At 37.2% G+C, this 20,567-nt stretch overlaps 1 protein-coding gene across 1 annotated transcript in view; it reads left to right on the top strand.

The window, feature by feature from the left end:
• LOC104596827 (TMV resistance protein N-like) overlaps positions 1-20,567 on the top strand; it is a 34,300-nt gene that overhangs the window by 2,453 nt on the left and 11,280 nt on the right. The window contains exon 5 of the mRNA XM_010258140.3: positions 5,698-6,805. Coding sequence (XP_010256442.1) covers positions 5,698-6,805 — 1,108 coding nt within the window. The remainder of the gene's footprint in view (positions 1-5,697; positions 6,806-20,567) is intronic.

The following is a 20,567-nucleotide window of genomic DNA, read 5'->3' as shown; positions in this document are numbered from 1 at the left end:
AAAATAAATATTTACTATCTATTTGAAAATCTCAAATTTTAAGCTTATTTTTATATATTTATTTTCTTTATCTCCTATTTTAATCGGTTATATCATTTTTGAAATACCTATACTATACCCTATTTAAAATAAGTATTTTTCACCCCACATACTCATAAACACTTATTTTTTAAATAAGCACTTTTAAATTTAGCCGTGCCTGTCACGTTTTGTCATTGAATTATTGAAGTCGGAGTCTTTGGCTGTCTTCTTCTGTTAGCCTTCCACCTTCGTATACTATGACCAGTTTGCATTGCCCCCCTCTCTCCACTATAAAGCACATGAATTTGGCATCAATTCGTTTGGGGCTATAAAATTCTGATATGGGCTGATTAGTCATTCTCCCTAAACAAAAACAAAAGATCAGTGCATCACATCAACGGGTGTCAGATAAAATACTGGCGTTTTCTTATTTTATTGGGTGTCACATAGAACCACCAACCACGGGTTATTTTGTAAGGTGACATTTCAGTTTTTCTTCTCATTGCTTAATTTGTTATTTTCTATAATAAAATGGAGTAGATTAATAAACAGATAAGACACTCAAATGTATACAATCACAAAATATTTTTAATCAAACAATTAATTTAACTTGCTTCGTAAATATATTTTTCTTGCCTAACTCGTTACATAAATACAAGCATAATAACTAGCAACTAGAGAGTTGTTTATAATTGATGAAATTTACCATATTAACCAATCCAACCAATTCGATCCGAGTTAGTTGGTTTTCTTTTAATATTTTCATTTAGTTTGAATTAAACAATTATGTTAACATAAGTGGTTGGGTTGGCTTTGGTTTGTCTGTGTAAACTAACCAAAATCAATTCAAGTTAACCAATTGATACATATTAATATTTTATATTCTAAATTTATTTTTTTAATATAGGAAAGTGGAAAATTTTCCATATCTCCTAAAATATTTTACATTGTCAATGTATTTTTTTAAAATATTATTGCAATTTTTTAAATTTAAATCTTTTGAACTGATTGACCAAATTGAGAATTGTTGCAAACTAATACAACTCTGGTTTTTGCTAATGGTCGGTTGTTTCAATTGACCAATTCCCCAATCCAACCAAAATTTTGACATTTTCGTGCCTCTTGCTAAAGGATTTTAACAAAGGAGGTCTACTTGCAATTGTGTCATAAAGTTTAGGGGAGATGCTTGCAATTACCAAACTTCATAGAGGTTTCAGCAATTGTGGAACACATTAGGGGAGGTTTCAAGTTTCAACAATTTACCCTAAATTTGATTATACCTATTTACAAAAAAGAAAAAAACAAACATACTCTCTATCATTTAATTCATTTGTCTAAAATGAGAATTTTTAGATTTTTTTCAAGAACCAAACATAAGAAATATTTGGAATGCAAACAGATTGGATCGGATTCGAATCAGGGTATATTCGAATCCGATCTGACACTGTTCATGCTAGATCCAATTCGATCAGATCTGATAGGACTTTATCTGAATTCAAATCCTATCGAATCTTCGGATCTGATTTGATCTGACTTGTTTTTTTAATTAATAAATTATTAAGAAAAAATAAAATATACTAATTTAAATAAAGAAAAAACAAAAAATACGAGTATTTTTTAATTATTTTCATCATACATACATGTTTTTTTATAAAAGTAAATAATATAATAAATTTATAAAAATACAATGTAAATAATAAATAAATAAATGTATTATATATTTATATTTATAAATATATAACACATCGGATCCATCTAATCTTCTCAGATCAGATGAGGGGATCTGAGTCCGATCCAAAAATCTGACCAGAGGTGATCCGAATTTGACCAAATAGGATCGGATCCAATTTGCACCCCTAAGAAATAGTTTCTTCACTAAGATATCTTTTCATAAAACCTCTCTTAAACAATCTTACCTAAGATGCACGTTTATCTTGACTTCAACCCATAATATACGCAGGTACCATATGATTTATAGTGCTAGTGTCAAGGATTTTGTTAGGTTTATATTGTACATAGGCTTTGTACAATCTAATACTATACATGAGATCCATATTCTTTTTAGTGCCTACGCTTCATTTGGTGACAACCTAATTATATACAAATCTTGTATTATTTAAGTTAGAATTTCAGTTTAATTTGATATTAATAAATTATAATTAAAAACAAATTAAAATATAAAACATTAATATTTAAGAATATTAAAATAAGAAGAGTAAAAACTGATATCTAGAAAGATAAATAAAGATAATAATAACTGTAAAATTATAATAACTAATAAAATTAATAGTAATTACAAAATCTTTTAAATATAATTAATTATAAATTTTATAATAAATAATAATTGTTTCACTAATAAAAATTATAATTCAAAATTCCCATTTAAATTCCATTCTAAGTAATTAAACTAAAAAAGAAATAATAAAAATTAATAAATTAATCAAAATGAACAAAAGTACTAACTTAGTTTTATTAATGAAATTAATTGATTTTAAATTTAATATTTGCTCACTTAAAATCCACTTATTTTCTACTTACAAATAATTACATGAATAAAACTTCTAATACTAATTGTAAATTTTTATCAACAAAAATTATTAAAAAATAATTAAAGTCAATTAAAATTTCTTTTAAAAATAATAAAAATAATTAATTGTATTAATTTCAGTTCAATTTAGAATACTAAAAATTAATACAAATTTTGGTTATTCTCATCACCCAGCGGTGGAACATTGATCCTTCTAGATATATCTAAAGTATTATGCTTGATCTCTTAGAAAGACAATATAATTATTGTTAATGCTTAAAATTTATAAATTTTAATTATTAATTGTTTAATATTTGTTGATTGGCATGTATAGAAAAAAAATCTAAGGTAAAATGTAGGACTTGGATAAATATAATAGGTGGTTGAAGCATGATGTGTGGGTAGGAGAGTAATTTGGGTGGGCTTGGTTTGGGCTTTTATCAAACTTTGAATGTACCTGAACCAAAGGCCTGAGCCTAAAGCAATATAAAATGCTAACTTGCCAACCTGAGTTGCACCATTACGCATGGGGTGATCATGGGACAAGTTGGGTTCGTGAAATGTAAGCTCGAGCATAGCCAGGGTCAGGCAGGCTAGGCCAGGCTTTGTGCCTAAATCACTGATTAAACTTGATGGGATATACAATATATTTTATATCATATGACATTAACACATAATGGACCTTGGCCCAGAAATTTGCTGGTTGGGCCAGGCTGGATTTTTAGGCCACGCTAAGAAATGATCACCCCAAATGGTGTGGTCATAGGAATGGAGCAGTTGTGAGCAACGTTTTAAAAAATGACCTGGAAATGGAACTGTTCTGGGCACCGGTTTTGGGGTCAATGGTCCGATCATCCGGTTCGAACAGACGGTCCGTTCTGACAACAAAATAAAAAATTTTAAAAATAATTAAAAATAAAAAAGCAGTCAAAAATCATTGAATGGGTTGATGGATCGACGGTTCGACCACCTGGGTCAATGGTTTGTTGACTTTTTCAACAGTTTTTGAGTAGATTCCGGGTTTTGGATAAAACGGAACCAATTGTCTGGACGGTTTCCAAGCTGAACGGTCCAACCGTCTAGGTCAATGGCGATTCAAAAACGTTGATTGTGAGGAAAGATACTTAATGGCATGAGTTATTGAAGGAGAGAGGATTAATGGCGTGTTTAATGAGGAGAGACAATGAGAGTAGCTAATGAGAAAGAGGAGAGAGAGAGAGTAAGTAGCAAGTTAATCAGGAGAGATTATGGAAAAGTCTTACAAGTAATTAGCTACTTGAATTATTGTGTTCAATTTTTGAACAATGAAATGGGAAGGAAATAGAGTGTTGCTAAGTGCTTACATTGGCATCCTTGTTTTAGTATATTCTAGTTGGGACTTCCAGTTCACAAGTTTGCTAAACGAAATTGAAGGAAAAGAATTCTACTGAAAAAGGACAAAGGATCCCTTTGATATTCTTAATTAAGCAAAGCCAGTCCAAGTCTAACCCTAACAGTATTTTTTGAATATGTTTATGAGATCAAAATACAATTGAAGTGCACTCTTCATGAGAGTGACGAAATTATGTATTATTTTAAAGTTAAATTTAAATTAAAAAATTAAATGTAAAATTAATAAATTTCCATGAATAAAACAATTTTTATTGATCTTTTTATTCATTTAATTAATTTATTGATTATCATTAGTTTTTCTTAGTTTCAATTAATTTTAATTGTAATTAATAATTAATATCTATATTATATAAATTAGATACTTATCTTAGTTTTGGTGTAGGTCATTAAGTTAAACTTGATATATTATATAATATTAACTTGACCTTTATTTACACATGTGCACACAGAGTTAAATTAGATTAACATTCTAACCTTACTCTAGGATTTGTGTAAATAACAAGTAAAGGCATGCATAATACCATGTACAGTACAGATTGTATAGGCCTGCGTATAATACAAATCTATCTAAGTGCTTGACAAAAAAGCAACATAAATCATGGTACCTGTGTGCAATGTGGGTCAAAGTTGAAAGAAACGGGCATTGTGTATCACGCAGCCCGTGTAGACTGTAGAGCACCGATCCTGTGAAAATCTCATACACAACAAATCACATAGGGCTTGAGTTCTTGCTAAGGTGCTCCAATGTCGTTCCCCTAATGGAGAAATAAACACATGCGAGAGATATAATGAGTTTTAGGCCGCGTTTGGTTGCAGTGCAATTTTATTTTGCACTAGTACAAATGCTGAGAGTACAAATGAAATAATGTAAAATTTGGTACAACTTTGTTTTGGGTTTTATTTATTCTGCTTTATGTCTTAATTTACTTTATTTGCATTGCAATCAAATAAAATAAGCTAAAATTTAAAAGAAAAAAGGTCAGAAATTGCATTGTCATAGTTTTGCATCAGTACAAATTTGTTTGCTTTACAACCAAACGCAGCCTTAGGAGAAAATTCTGGAGAGTATTATTTAGAATCGTGAAATAGATTAGGAGGAGTTTCAAGAGAGATATACTAAGAAGTGCAAATATAAAAAAAAGCAAATTCTTGTTTAATTTTATTTTGGAATTTTACTTTATTCTGCTTCATGCCTTAATTTACTTCATTTGAATTGCAACAAACAAAATAAACTAAAATTTGAAACAAAAATAGGTAAGAATTTACACTCAAACCGTTTGCACTCCCATGCATTTGTACTAGTGCAAATAAATTTGCAATGCAACCAAATACAGCGTTAAGATTCAGAGTAGTGTTAAGAGATGCCCCTATTAATGGGGAATCATTACATTCAATTTCATAATAAAAGAAAATTGACTCCGTTGTAAGGAGCCCCTAATTGATTTTTCTTTCATCTTTTAATAAAAACCACAAAATTCTAAGGAGTTTGAAAGCAAAAGAGATTATGTTGATATGGACAACTGCGTTTTTGAAAGCAAAAGAGATTAAGCTGATATGGACTGCATTTTTGAAAATGTTATAGATATAGATGGCCTTGGTTGCCTTGGTTGCTCATGCATGCACATAATTAGCAATGTCCAGAATCTAGCTATCAGCAAGAAATTCACTTCTTGGTTCTGCTTCTTGACTGATATATTTACTTGATTTTTTTTGCATTATCAATATTTTTACTCTATTATTTGGATCACAATTGGCAGGCACGAAGCCAAGTTTGTCCATAAAATTGTTGAAGAGGTTTTCACTAAACTGATTCAAATGCAAATGAAGGTTGCCACCCACTTAGTTGGATTGGATTCCCGTGTAGAAAAAATGACTTCTTTGTTAAGTGTTGGATCACACGATGTTCGTTTTGTGGGGATCTGGGGTATGGGTGGAATAGGTAAGACAACAATAGCAAAAGCCATCTACAGCCTAATCTTTCACAGGTTTGAAGGTTGCAGTTTCCTTCATGATATCAGAGACATTTCAGAAGAGCCCAACGGTTTAGTTCGACTGCAGGAGCAACTTCTTTCTGATATCCTAATGGTTTCAAAGGAAAATATAAGGATAAGTACTCTCGATAGAGGAGTCAATTTGATCAAAGAAAAGCTCAGCTGTAAAAGGGTTCTCGTTGTTCTTGATAATGTGGATCAATTAAACCAATTGGATGCACTAGCAAGAGCACGCGATTGGTTTGGTATGGGAAGTAGAGTCATTATAACAACTAGAGACGAGCATTTATTAAATGAGCTTCGAGTGGACACTGTATATAAGGTTAGAAAGTTGGACAAGGAGGAATCTCTTGAACTTTTTAGCTGGCATACCTTTAGAAAAGATCACCCTATAAGTGAATATGAGGAGCTCGCCAGAAACATAGTGTCTTGCCTTGGGGGCCTTCCATTAGCTCTTCAGGTTTTAGGCTCTTTCTTGGGTGAATATAGAAGCATACCTGAGTGGAGAAGTGCATTGGAGAAGTTAAAGAGAATACCTAATAAAGACATTCAGAAGCAACTTAGACTAAGCTTTGATGCATTAGATGAAAATGAGAAGGACATATTTCTTGATATTGCTTGTTTCTTTATTAGAATTGAGAAAGAAGATGTAGTTACAGTACTTGACAGTTGTGGATTCTTCTCAGAGATTGGAATTAGTGTTCTGGCCCGTAGGTCTCTCCTAATAATTGATGAAAAAAATGAACTGAGAATGCATGATCTAGTTCGAGACATGGGGAGGGAAATTGTTCGTGAAGAAGCACCAAAGGAGCCTGAAGAACGTAGTAGATTGTGGTATCACGAGGATGCCTTCCAAGTATTAACAAAGCACACGGTATGAACTTCAGTATTTCTTTAATTTTTCTCTTTTTCCATTGTTGAACAATTTTGATTTTGTTGCTATTGTAATTTAGTATTGGGATAAAGCTATTCATGCATGGTTACTGAAAGGTAAAAAAGAATTTAGCATGATTTAGCATGGAAAATATGAACTTGAAGTACAAATCAAAATTAATAGCATTCTTGAATATTAAGGCTTTGTTTGGTTGCAGTGCAATTTTATTTGCACTAGTACAAATGCATGAGAGTGCAAAGGAAAAGAATGCAAATTCTGGTTAATTAGGTATGCACCGGACATAATTAATTATTATCTAATGTGACCAATACAGTTAAAACAAATATTAAACACACACACATGTATATATGTATGTATCATGCATGTATATATATATGTATGTATGCATATATGTATATACGTACATGTATGTATAGGGATGATCATTCTTGGCCTGGCCCGACCCAACCCACCAATTTATGAGCCTGGGCCTAGGTTTTTGTGTGCAGGCCTAGTCCGGGCCTACATCAAGCCTAGAAAATTCTAGGCTGGGCTTGGGCCCAATACTTCAAACCCAGTTCACAATATAATATAATATATACTTTTAAATATAATATATGATATACATATTTTCATATATTATAATATGTATTATAATTTATATAGTATATATACATAAGTATATTTTATTTTATATTAAATGTTTATTATTTTATATAAAATTTAAAAGTTTTAACTTTAATTTTACCATATAAATAAATATTTATGAATTGGCATGTGTCAATACTTAAGTCAATTCCAGTATGAAAATTGTCCATAGGCCTTGTATGGGATGAAGGCAAGGTCTTCATTTTCATTCCCTAAGCAATGTGGAACTTGGGAAAACACTCAATGGTTGCAATAACTATTTCGTGTTGTTTCAAATCTAACATTGTTGAAGAATGGGAATGAAAGCATTGCCTTTATTAGGTAAGCCGAGCCAAATCAAGCTTAATAATTAAATGAGGCTGGTCCATGCCTTATTTTTTTGTGCCATTGGCCTAAAGCCTAGCCAAACCCAACTTAACTTTGGATTATGTAAATTTTTGTATGTATTATACGTTATTTCATTTAGATAATTAAATTTTTATTATTTGATGTCAAATCCCCATGTCATTACTCATTAGGCCTAAAAATCCTGTAAACCCAACTTGGGCCCGTGTAGGGCCAGGCCTACCTTAAAGCCCTTATCATTGGTGTTAAACCCGGCTTGGCCCCTTGAGCCTAATAAAATGCAAATACTACTATGTTATGAGGCTTTAGTTAACTTGCTGTAAATTATAACCTAGTTTGCCTTTCCTTTCTTTTGTTAATGATGCTTTCTTTTCTAGATATGGATAATAAAATTATCTTCATAATCTTCTAAGCTTTGTTCCAATTTTATGGGATCGTCTACATAAATCCTATTACTTCAACATGTTTTGTTTTGTTTTGTTTTTTTTAACTTTTTTATCTACTCCTAGATCTTCAAATCCCTTTAACTTGTAATAGATCATTTTACATATAGGTGTTGTAGATGGTATTCTCTATACATGACCAAACTATCTTTTAGTAAACTTTTTGTCATTTTATTACCTATAAGAGCTACTCCTAGGTTCATTCCAATGAGTAAATTTCTAATCTTGGTCTAACTTATTTTTCCATTCATGCATCTCAACATTCAAATTTTGACCATGCTCATTTATTCAATAGGTTGTTGGCTTTAAGTTGGTAATTAATTTAGAGTCACTCCTTATGATAATAATATTACCAACATACACAATCAACATAATTACAGAATCTTCTATCCTCTTAACGAAGTAAGTGTGATCAATTTGAGATTGTTCGAGCCAATCTTCATAATAGATCCTTTAAGCCTATAAAACTAACTCTAGGGAATTATTTAAAACCATAAAACAACTTTTTCAATTTGCACACTTTCTCATTACTGTTTGGAATATCAACACCTGAAGGTAACTCTATTTATACTTCCATGTGGAGGTCCCCATTAGAAATATTTTCTCTACATCCATTTGATATAGAGGTCATCAATAATGAATAGCAAGTTGGAAGCTTGTATCTCTTCTTAAGGATAAATCTATAGTTGGACGTAACTGGGTGTATAAGGCACGCTTGGTAGCTAAAGGGTATACTCAGACTTATGGCATTGATTATCAGGAAATGTTTGCTCAATGAGTTATATTCACGTGATTTTGTCTCTTGCAGCACACTTCTCTTGGCCTTTATATCAAATAGATGTGAAAAATGTCTTTATTAATAGAGATCTACGGGAGGAAGTTTATATGGACCTACCACCAGGAATGAGCCTTCCTAATAGTGAGGGAAAGATTTGTTGCTTAAAAAAAACCCTGTATGGACTCAAACAATCTCCTAGAGCTTGGGTAGATGGATTCAGAAAAACAATCCTGACAGTTGGGTTATCTCAATCTTAGGCTAACCATACTTTGTTCATATGAAGGCATGATAATCGGGTGACTATGCTGATAGTATATGTAAATGATATTGTTTTGATTGGATATGTCATCTTTGGAATCTCTCAGTTGAAATCTTTTCTTGCCTTTGAATTTGAAATTAAGGACCTTGGTGATCTTAAATACTTTTTAAGAATTGAGGTAACAAGATTAATGAAGGGTATTTTCATTTCTCAAAGAAAATATGTTGTTAACTTGCTATAAGATGTTGGAAAATTAGGGTGAAAACTAGTTGGAACCCCAATTAACCCTAACCACAAGTTGAATGCCACAGATGGAGATGTTCTTCTACATAGAGAGGTCTATCAAAGATTGGTAGGCTGTTAGTTGGGGGCAATGTGATATCTCGGAGGAGCAAGAAGTAATCTATTGTTGCTCACTCTAGTGCAAAGGCAGAATACATGGCAATGACTCATGGGATTCTAGATTTGCTATGATTGAAGATCTTGTTAACAAAAATGGGAATTCCAACAAAAAGTCCTATGAGATATTATTGTGACAATTAGGCAACTATAAACATAGAGAGATTAAAGAGAGATATAGAAGGAGACAAGAAGCTCGGGGTAAAAGGAGATAGAAGGAAAGGGGGAAAGTAGTGGGTAGGTGGCAAGGGGTTTTAAAAAAGAAGCAGAATGAAGATTCTTAGTTGGAATGTGAGGGGAATTGGGAGTGCAAAGAAGAGAGCAACAATAAAAGAGGTAAGAAGACGGTATGACCTAGACATTGTGCTGTTGCAAGAGTCTAAGAGAATGGAGTTTAATGACAAGTGGGCAAGGAGTGTATGGAAAGCCAGGGGGATTAGTTGGGTGGCGGCTCCATCGTGGAGTGCTTTCGGGGGGATTGTAACAATGTGAAAGAGAGATGTGGTTGAAGGTCAGGAGGAGTTGATCGGAAAGTACTCAGTTTCCATGAAGTTTAAGCAGCAAGAGGATGATTATATGTGGGTGCTCACAAATGTTTACGGACCGAATGACTACAGAGAGAAAAAGGAGCTATGGGAGGAACTGGCTGATGTTAGAGGGTTGTGGGATGGGCCTTGGTGCATGGGTGGGGATTTCAATGTGATTACATTCTCGGAGGAGTCCAATAAGGTTAACTAGAGGGTGACAAAAAGCATGAGGAAGTTTAATAGTTTTGTTGATGCATTTGAGCTTAAAGAGATTCCCCTAGCACATAAGGCTTTTACATGGTCAAATCTCCAATCTAGACCCATGTGCTCTAAGCTGGGTAGATTCCTGTTCTCTTTGGATTGGGAAGAACATTGGAGACCCTTGGCTTCTAGAGCTCTCCCAAGGGTGATCTCGGATCACTAGCCCATAGTGTTATGTAAGGAGGAAAGAAGGTGTGGAGGTCCTACCCCCCTTTAGATTTGAAAATATGTGGTTACTTCATCCAGGGTTTCCTAACAAAGTGAGGGAGAGGTGGCATGAGTGTAACCTGCTGGTGGAGTGGGAGGGGATGAGATTCCATAAGAAACTACAATTCTTGAAAGCAATAATCAAGGAGTGGAATTTTATGGAGTTCGGGAGGTTAGAAGAAAGAAAGGGAGACTTGATGTATAAGATTGAAAGCCTTGACTCTAAAGAGGAAAGGAGAGAATTTGGAGAGGAAGACAATGATCTCAGGAGAGAATTGAGAAAATAGTTAGAGGACTGCCTGCACAATGAGGAAATTAGCTGGAGGCAAAAATCTCAGTGTAAATGGTTGCAAGAGGGAGACAGAAACACTAGGTATTTCCACTCTCTAGTAGATGGCAGGAGAAGAACTTTATTTCTAAATTGGTAGTAGATGGAGTTGAGTTAGTACAGCAAGAGGAGATTGTCAGGGCTTGTGTGGAGCACTTCAAATCTATTCAAAGAAGGCCTGTGAGTAGAAGGGTGTGGGTAGAAGGTCTGGACTAGCCAGATGTAGGGGTGGAGAACAGGAGAAGGTTGGAAAGAAGTTTTAATCTAGACGAGATCAAGGAGGCTGTGTTTTCTATGGATAGAACAAAAGCTCCAGGGCCGGATGGGTTCACAATGGCTTTTAATCAGGATTGTTGGTATATCTTGAAAGATGATCTCTTGCGGGTGTTTGAGGAGTTTTTCAAGAGAGGAATTGTCAATCTGGGTGTAAACTCTACATTTATAGCCTTAATTCCAAAAAAGAAAGATGCATCCCACCCGAAGGATTTTAGGCCAACAAGCTTGGTTAACAGCTAGTATAAAATCATTGCAAAAGTGTTGTCTTTGAGGTTGAAGAGGTATTGCTAGACATCATTTCACACTATCAATGAGCTTTTGTGAGTGGAAGACAAATTACAGATCAGATTTTAATTGCTAATGAGAGTGTGGAGAACTTTAAGAGGGATAAGAAGAAGGGAATGGTCTGTAAGCTGGACTTGGAAAAGGCTTATGACTTGGTGGACTGGGATTTCTTGAGGAAAGTTTTAACTAAATTCGGGTTAGGGGCTAGATGGTGTAAGTGGATCATGGGTTGTGTCCCGATTTGTCATTATTCCGTGCTAGTGAATTGAACAGTGGTAGATTTCTTTCCAGCCAGTAGAGGTATAAGACAAGGAGACCCCCTTTCTCCTTTCTTGTTCATTCTAATGGCGGGGATTTTGGGGAAACTGATTCACAGAGCAAATTCTAGGGGGCTCATTAGAGGCTAGAGAGTTGGGAGGGTGGAAACCCCCCTCACTCACTTACAGTTTGCTGATGACACGATTCTGTTTTGTGAAGGTGGTAATGTGAGGCTTATCAGGAACATAAAATCGGTGATACAACTGTTTGAGCAAATGTCCAATTTGAAGGTTAAGCTTGGGAAAAACTGTGCAGTGGGGGTGAATTTGGAGGAGGGAGAGATTAGGGAGAGTGTTGAAGTGCTGGGGTGTGAAATTTCGGGGTGGCCTTTGAACTACTTAGGGTTACCATTAGGTGATAATCCTAAGAGAGAGAGAGTTTTTGGAACCCAGTGATGGAAATGTTTGAAAAAAGACTGATATCCTGGAAAAATAACTACCTCTCTCTTGGTGGGAGAATTACACTAATTAAGGCCACGCTCGCTAACTTACACATCTTTTTCATATCGGTGTTTAAAATCCCAGTGAAGATTGCTAACAGATTAGAGAAAATAATGAGAGATTTTAGGTGGGAGCCGGGAGAGGAGAAGAGGGACCATAGAGTTAGCTGGGAAATAGTGTGTAGAAGTAAGTCGTGTAGTGGTTTGGGGCTTGGGAGTATTAGGAGAAGAATATGACTTTGTTGGGGAAGTGGTTGTGGAGGTTTCCTTTGGAGAATGAGAAGCTATAGGATAGAATAATGGCAAGCATACATGGGCTAGAGCACAATGGATGGGACGCTGGAATCAGAGCTAGGACCACAAGCAATTCTCCTTAAAAAGCCATTCATGACATGCTACCAGTTTTCTTCCCTAATATCAGGTATGACTTGAATTCCGATAACTCCAAAAAATTTTGGGAACAAACCTGGGTGGGGAACGCCCCTCTAAAGGATCATTTTCTGTCTTTGTATGCCCTTTCTGTTTTGAAAAATCAGTCGATCTCGTCTTTCACCACCCAGTCCTCTTCCACTTCTGGGTTTGGGTGGAACATGGGTCTAAGAAGGGATTTGAGGGACTAAGACTTCAACAGTATTTCGAGCCTTATTGCAATTCTTGATAACGTTGTCATAGACCCCACTAGGGCGGATTCTAAAATTTGGACACCTACCCCCAAAGGCATTTTCTCTTGTGCTTCGTTTTTCAAAGTCTTAAGTCAGTCCACCAGTCCTACCCTTTCCCCTAAGGTTAGTAGTTTTTGTTGAGAAGTCTATCTGGAAAGAATCAACACTAGTGATCTACTCCAAAAGAAGAAACCCAATACTTGCTTGTCACCTCAGTGGTGTGTTCTGTGTAAAACAGATGGGGAGACTGGTTTTCACCTACTGGTGTCTTGCCACTTCGCAAGGTCAATTTGGGATTGGGCCTTCTCCTTATTTGGATGCAGTTGGAATCCCCCATCAGACATGCAGGGCCTTTTCTCCCCTTCCTTTTTCAGGTGGCAGTTAAAAAGGGGAAGGACAATGTGGAGAGGACTAAGGGCAGCAGTATGTTGGACACTGTGGGAAGAAAGAAACTCCAGGATATTCTTAGAAATTCAGAGAGGAGCAGCAGATCTGAGGGCTATCATACATATTAGGGCGGTTCAGTGGCTGAAATCTTTGGAATTATTCACAGATTACACTATGGATGACATGTTGAGGAAGTGGGGTGAAATTGCAAATTGCACGTAGACCAAGTCAGTAATGAGAGTGGTTTGGACCCCCCCCCCCCACTTAGTGGATTCTTAAAATTAAACTTTGATGGGTGTAGTAGGGGAAACCCGGACAATCGGAGATCGGGGGTGTTTTTAGGGATGAAAATGGGGTCATCTCTACTATGTTCCCAGGCCCAATTGGAGTGGGTGACTCCCTTAGAGCAAAGAACTTTGTAGTTATGGAAGGAGTCCATAAAGCTAAGGAATTGAACATTAAGAAACTCATAAATGAAGGGATTCAGAGGTGGTGATAGGATGGCTGACTAAAGATCAAAATGATTTATGGAAGTACAATAAAGAGAAGAGGAAATTCAAGTGGCTAGTGCGGGAGATGGAAGTTAAGACATGTTGGATTAAAAGATCGGCTAATTCCCTAACTGACGGTTTAGCTAAACAAGGGGTAGAAGGGGATTCATTGTTTCGGGCTAAGCTATAACATTAGTGTCTTTGTCTTTTCCTTTTTTCCTTTTTGAAGCTCTTTGTGATTCTTGGAAGATAAGTGTGTTTGTCTTCCACTTGTAAATTTTCTATTGATGAAGTAATGAAAGTGTTATTGATAAAAAATAAATAAAACTATAAACATTGCTCATAATCCTATTCAGTATGATCGTACCAAAACATATTAAAGTGGATAGCATTTCATCCGAGAGAAAATTGATAGTGGAGAACTTTAAGAGGGATAAGAAGAAAGGAGTGGTCTGTCAGCTGGACTAGGAAAAGGCTTATTACTTGGTGGACTGGGATTTCTTGAGGAAAGTTTTAACTAAATTCGGGTTTGGGGCTAGATGTTGTAACTGGACCATGGGCTGTGTCCGGAATTGTCATTATTCCGTGCTAGTGAATGGGACAATGGTATATTTCTTTCTTGCCAATAGGGGTATAAGACAAGGTGACCCCCTTTCTCCTTTCTTGTTCATTCTAATTGCGGAGGTTTTGGGGAAACTGATTCACAGAGCAGATTCTAGGGGGCTCATTAGAGGCTAGAGAGTTGGGAGGGTGGAAACCCCCCTCACTCACTTACAGTTTGCTGATGACACGATTCTGTTTTGTGAAGGTGGTAATGTGAGGCTTATCAGGAACTTAAAGTCGGTGATACAACTGTTTGATCAAATGTCCAATTTGAAGGTTAAGCTTGGGAAAAGCTGTGCAGTGGGGCTGAATTTGGAGGTGGGAGAGATTAGGGAGAGTGTTGAAGTGCTGGGGTGTGAAATTTCAGGGTGGCCTTTGAACTACTTAGGGTTACCATTAGGTGATAATCCTAAGAGAGAGAGAGTTTTTGGAACCCAGTGATGGAAATGTTTGAAAAAAGACTGATATCCTGGAAAAATAACTACCTCTCTCTTGGTGGGAAAATTACACTAATTAAGTCCACGCTCGCTAACTTACACATATTTTTCATGTCGGTGTTTAAAATCCCAGTGAATATGGCTAACAGATTAGAGAAGATAATGAGAGATTTCTTGTGGGAGCCGGGAGAGGAGAAGAGGGACAATAGAGTAGCTAAGAAATAATGTGTTGGAGTAAGTTGTGTGGTGGTTTGGGGCTTGGGAGTATTAGGAGAAAGAATATCACTATGTTGGGGAAGTGGTTGTGGAGGTTTCCTTTGGAGAAGGAGAAGCTATGGGATAGAATAGTGGCAAACATACATGGGTTGGAGCACAATGGATGGGACGCTGGAATCAGAGCTAGGACCACAAGCAATTCTCCTTACAAAGACATTCATGACATGCTACCAGTTTTCTTCCCTAATATCAGGTATGACTTGAATTCTGGTAACTCCATAAATTTTGAGAACAAACCTAGGTGGGGAACGCCCCTCTAAAGGATCAGTTTCTGTCTTTGTATGCTCTTTCTGTTTTGAAAAATGACTCGATCTCGCCTTTCACCACCCAGTCCTCTTCCACTTTTGGGATTGGGTGGAACTTGGGTCTAAGAAGGGATTTGAGGGACTCAGACTTCAACAGTATTTCGAGCCTTATTGCAATTCTTGATAACGTTGTCTTAGACTCCACTAGGAAGGATTTAGAATTTGGACACCTACCCCCAATGGCAATTTCTCTTGTGCTTCGTTCTTCAAAGTCTTAAGTCATTCCACCAGTCCTACCCTTTCCCCTTTCCCTATTGGTGAGGTTTGGTGCAGAGCTATCCCCCTAGGGTTAATTGTTTTTGTTGGGAAGCCTATCTGGAAAGAATCAACACTGGTGATCTACTCCAAAAGAAGAGACCCAATACTTGTTTGTCACCTCAATGGTGTGTTCTATGTAAAGCAGATGGGGAGACTGGTTTTCACCTACTGGTGTCTTGCCACTTCGCAAGGTCAATTTGGGATTGGGCCTTCTCCTTATTTGGATGCAGTTGGAATCCCCCATCAGACATGCAGGGCCTTTTCTCCCCTTCCTTTTTCAGGTGGCGGTTAAAAAGGGGAAGGACAATGTGGAGAGGAATAAGGATAGCAGTATGTTGGACACTGTGGGAAGAAAGAAACTCCAAGATATTCTTAGAAACTCAGAGAGGAGCAGCAGATTTGAGGCTATCTTACATATTAGGGCGGTACAGTGGCTGAAATCTTTGGAATTATTCACAGATTACATTGTGGATGACATGTTGAGGAAGTGGGGTGAAATTGCAAATTGCACGCAGACCAAGTTAGTAATGAGAGTGGCTTGGACCCCCCACCTAGTGGATTCTTAAAATTAAACTTTGATGGGTGTAATAGGGGAAACCCGGGACAATCGGGGATCGGGGGTGTTTTTAGGGATGAAAATGGGGTCATCTCTGCTATGTTCTCAGGCCCAATTGGAGTGGATGGTTCCCTTAGAGCTGAGATCTTTGCAGTCCGGAAAGCTAAGGAATTAAACATCAAGAAACTCATAATTGAAGGGGATTCAGAGGTGGTGATAGGGTGGTGACTAAAGATCAAAATGATTTATGGAAGTACAATAATGAGAAGAGGTAATTCAAGTGGCTGGTGCGGGAGATGGAAGTTAAGACATGTTGGATTAAAAGATCGGCTAATTCCCTAGCTGACGGTTTAGCTAAACAAGGGGCAGAAAGGGATTCATTGTTTTGGGCTAAGCTGTAACTTTAGTGTCTTTGTCTTTTCCTTTTTTCCTTTTTGAAGTTCTTTGTGATTCTTGGAAGATGAGTGTGTTTGTCTTCCACTTGTAAATTTTCTACTGATGAAGTAATGAAAGTGTTATTGATAAAAAAAAAAAAAACTATAAACATTGCTCATAATCCTATTCAGTATGATCGTACAAAAACATATTAAAGTGGATAGCATTTCATCCGAGAGAAAATTGATAGTGGAGAACTTTAAGAGGGATAAGAAGAAGGGGGTGGTCTGTAAGCTGGACTAGGAAAAGGCTTATGACTAGGTGGACTGGGATTTCTTGAGGAAAGTTTTAACTAAATTTGAGTTTGGTGCTAGATGGTGTAAGTGGACAATGGGCTGTGTCCAGAATTGTCATTTTTCAGTGCTAGTGAATGGGACAGTGGTAGATTTCTTTCCAACCAGTAGGGGTATATGACAAGGAGACCCCCTTTCTCCTTTCTTGTTCATTCTAATTGCGGAGGTTTTGGGGAAACTGATTCATACGACATATTCTAGGGGCTCATTAGAGGCTAGAGAGTTGGGAGGGTGGAAACCCCCCTCACTCACTTACAATTTGCTGATGACACGATTCTGTTTTGTGAATGAGGTAATGTAAGGTTTATCAGGAACTTAAAGTCGGTGATACAACTGTTTGAGCAAATGTCCAATTCGAAAGTTAACCTTGGGAAAAGCTGTGTGGTGGAGGTGAATTTGGAAGAGGGAGAGATTAGGGAGAGTGCTGAAATGCTGGGGTGTGAAATTTCGGGGTGGCCTTTGAACTTCTTAGGGTTACCATTAGGTGATAATCCCAAGAGAGAGAGTTTTTGGAAACCTGTGATGGAAATGTTTGAACAAAGACTGATATCCTGGAAAAAGAACCATCTTTCTCTTGGTGGGAGAATTACACTAATTAAGGCCATGCTTGCTAATTTACCCATCTTTTTCATGTCGCTGTTTAAAATCCTAGTGAAAATTGCTAACAGATTAGAGAAGATAATGAGAGATTTTCTATGGGAGCCGGGAGAGGAGAATAGGGACAATAGAATTAGTTGGGAAATAGTGGGTAGGAGTAAGTCGTGTGGTGGTTTGGGGCTTGGGAGTATTAGGAGAAGGAATATGACTCCGTTGGGGAAGTGGTTGTGGAGGTTTCCTTTGGAGAAGGAGAAACTATGGGATAGAATAGTGGCAAGCAAACATGGGCTGGAGCACAATGGAAGGGACGCTGGAATCAGAGCTAGGACCACAAGCAATTCTCTTTGGAAAGTCATTCATGACATGCTACCAGTTTTCTTCCCTAATATCATGTACGACTTGAATTCCGATAACTCCATAAAAATTTGGGAACAAACCTGGGTGGGGAATGCCCCTCTAAAGGATCAGTTTCCGTCTTTGTATGCTCTTTCTGTTTTGAAAAATGAGTCGATTTTGTCTTTCACCACCCTCATCTTCCACTTCTGGGATTGGGTGGAATTTTGGTCTAAGAAAGGATTTGAGGGACTCAGACTTCAATAGTATTTCGAGCCTTATTGCAATTCTTGATAACGTTGTCTTCGACCCGAGTAGGGCGGATTCTGGAATTTGGACACCTACCCCCAATGGCATTTTCTCTTGTGCTTCGTTCTTCAAAGTATTAAGTCAGTCCACCAGTCCTACCCTTTGCCCTTTCCTTGTTGGCGAGGTTTGGTGTAGAATTATACCCCCTAGGGTTAATAGTTTTTGTTGGGAAGCCTATCAGGAAAGAATCAACACTGGTGATCTACTCCAAAAGAAGAGACCCAATACTTGCTTGTCACCTCAATGGTGTGTTCTGTGTAAAGCATATGGCGAGACTGGTATTCACCTACTGCTGTCTTGCCACTTCGCAAGGTCAATTTGGGATTGAGCCTTCTCCTTATTTGGATGAAGTTGGAATCCCCCATCAGACATGCAGGGCCTTTTCTCCCCTTCATTATTTGGATGCAGTTGGATTAAAATATCGGCTAATTCCCTAACTGAGTGTTTAGCTAAACAAGGGGCAGAAGGGGATTCATTGTTTTGGGCTAAGCTGTAACTTTAGTGTCTTTGTCTTTTCCTTTTTTCCTTTTTTCCTTTTTGATGTTCTATGTGATTCTTGGAAGATAAGTGTATTTGTCTTCCACTTGTAAATTTTCTACTGATGAAGTAATGAAAGTGTTATTGATAAAAAATAAAATAAAACTATAAACATTGCTCATAATCCTATTCAGTATGATCGTACAAAAACATATTAAAGTGGAGAGCATTTCATCTGAGAGAAAATTGATAGTTGAGAACTTTAAGAGGGATAAGAAGAAGGGAGTGTTCTGTAAGCTGGACTTGGAAAAGGCTTATGACTTGGTGAACTAGGATTTCTTGAGGAATGTTTTAACTAAATTCGGGTTTGGGGCTAAATGGTGTAAATGGACCATGGGCTGTGTTCGGAATTGTCATTATTCAATGTTAGTGAATGGGACAGTGGTAGATTTCTTTCCAGCCAGTAGGGGTATAAGACAAGGAGACCCCCTTTCTCCTTTCTTGTTCATTCTAATTGTGGGGTTTTGAGGAAACTGATTCACAGAGCATATTCTAAGGGGCTCATTAGAGGCTAGAGAGTTGGAAGGGTGGAAACCCCCTCACTCACTTACAGTTTGTTGAAGACACGATTGTGTTTTGTGGAGGAGGTAATGTGAGGCTTATTAGGAACTTAAAGTCGGTGATACAATTGTTTGAGCAAATGTCCAATTTGAAGGTTAACCTTGGGAAAAGCTATGTGGTGGGGGTGAATTTGGAGGAGGGAGAGATTAGGGAGAGTGCTGAAGTGCTGAGGTGTGAAATTTCGGGTGGCCTTTGAACTTCTTAGGGTTACCATTAGGTGATAATCCCAAGAGAGAGAGTTTTTGGAATCCAAAGATGGAAATGTTTGAAAAAAGACTGATATCCTGGAAAAAGAACTACCCCTCTCTTGGTGGGAGAATTACACCAATTAAGGCCACGCTTGCTAACTTACCCATCTTTTTCATGTCGTTGTTTAAAATCCCAGTGAAGATTGCTAACAGATTAGAAAAGATAATGAGAGATTTCTTGCGGGAGCCGGGAGAGGAGAAGAGGGACCATAGAGTTAGCTGGGAAATAGTGTGTAGGAGTAAGTCGTGTGGTGGTTTGAGGCTTGGGAGTATTAGGAGAAGGAATATGACTCTATTGGGGAAGTGGTTGTGGAGGTTTCCTTTAGAGAAGGAGAAGCTATGGGATAGAATAGTGGCAAGCATACATGGGCTTGAGCACAATGGATGGGACGCTGGAACTAGAGCTGGGATCACAAGCAATTCTCCTTGGAAACCATTCATGACATGCTACCAGTTTTCTTCCCTAATATCAGGTATGACTTGAATTCCGGTAACTCCATAGAATTTGGGAACAAACCTGGGTGGGGAACGCCCCTCTAAAGGATCAGATTCTATCTTTGTATGCTCTTTCTGTTTTGAAAAATGAGTCGATCTCGTCTTTCACCACCCAGTCCTCTTCCACTTTTGGGATTGGGTGGAACTTGGGTCTAAGAAGGGATTTGAGGGACTCGGACTTCAACAGTATTTCGAGCCTTATTGCAATTTTTGATAATGTTGTCTTAGACTCCACTAGGGCGGATTCTAGAATTTGGACACCTACCCCCAATGGCATTTTCTCTTGTGCTTCGTTCTTCAAAGTCTTAAGTCAGTCCACTTGTCCTACCCTTTCCCCTTTCCCTGTTGGTGAGGTTTGGTGCAGAGCTATACCCCTTAGGGTTAATTGTTTTTGTTGGGAAGCCTATCTGGAAAGAATCAACACTAGTGATCTACCCCAAAAGAAGAGACCCAATACTTGCTTGTC

Source organism: Nelumbo nucifera, chromosome 5 (assembly GCF_055504915.1).
Source record: "Nelumbo nucifera cultivar China Antique chromosome 5, China Antique-T2T, whole genome shotgun sequence".
NCBI lineage: Eukaryota > Viridiplantae > Streptophyta > Magnoliopsida > Proteales > Nelumbonaceae > Nelumbo > Nelumbo nucifera.
The sequence above is the reverse complement of the archived record's forward strand: the minus strand, read 5'-3'. Positions and strand labels throughout refer to the sequence as shown.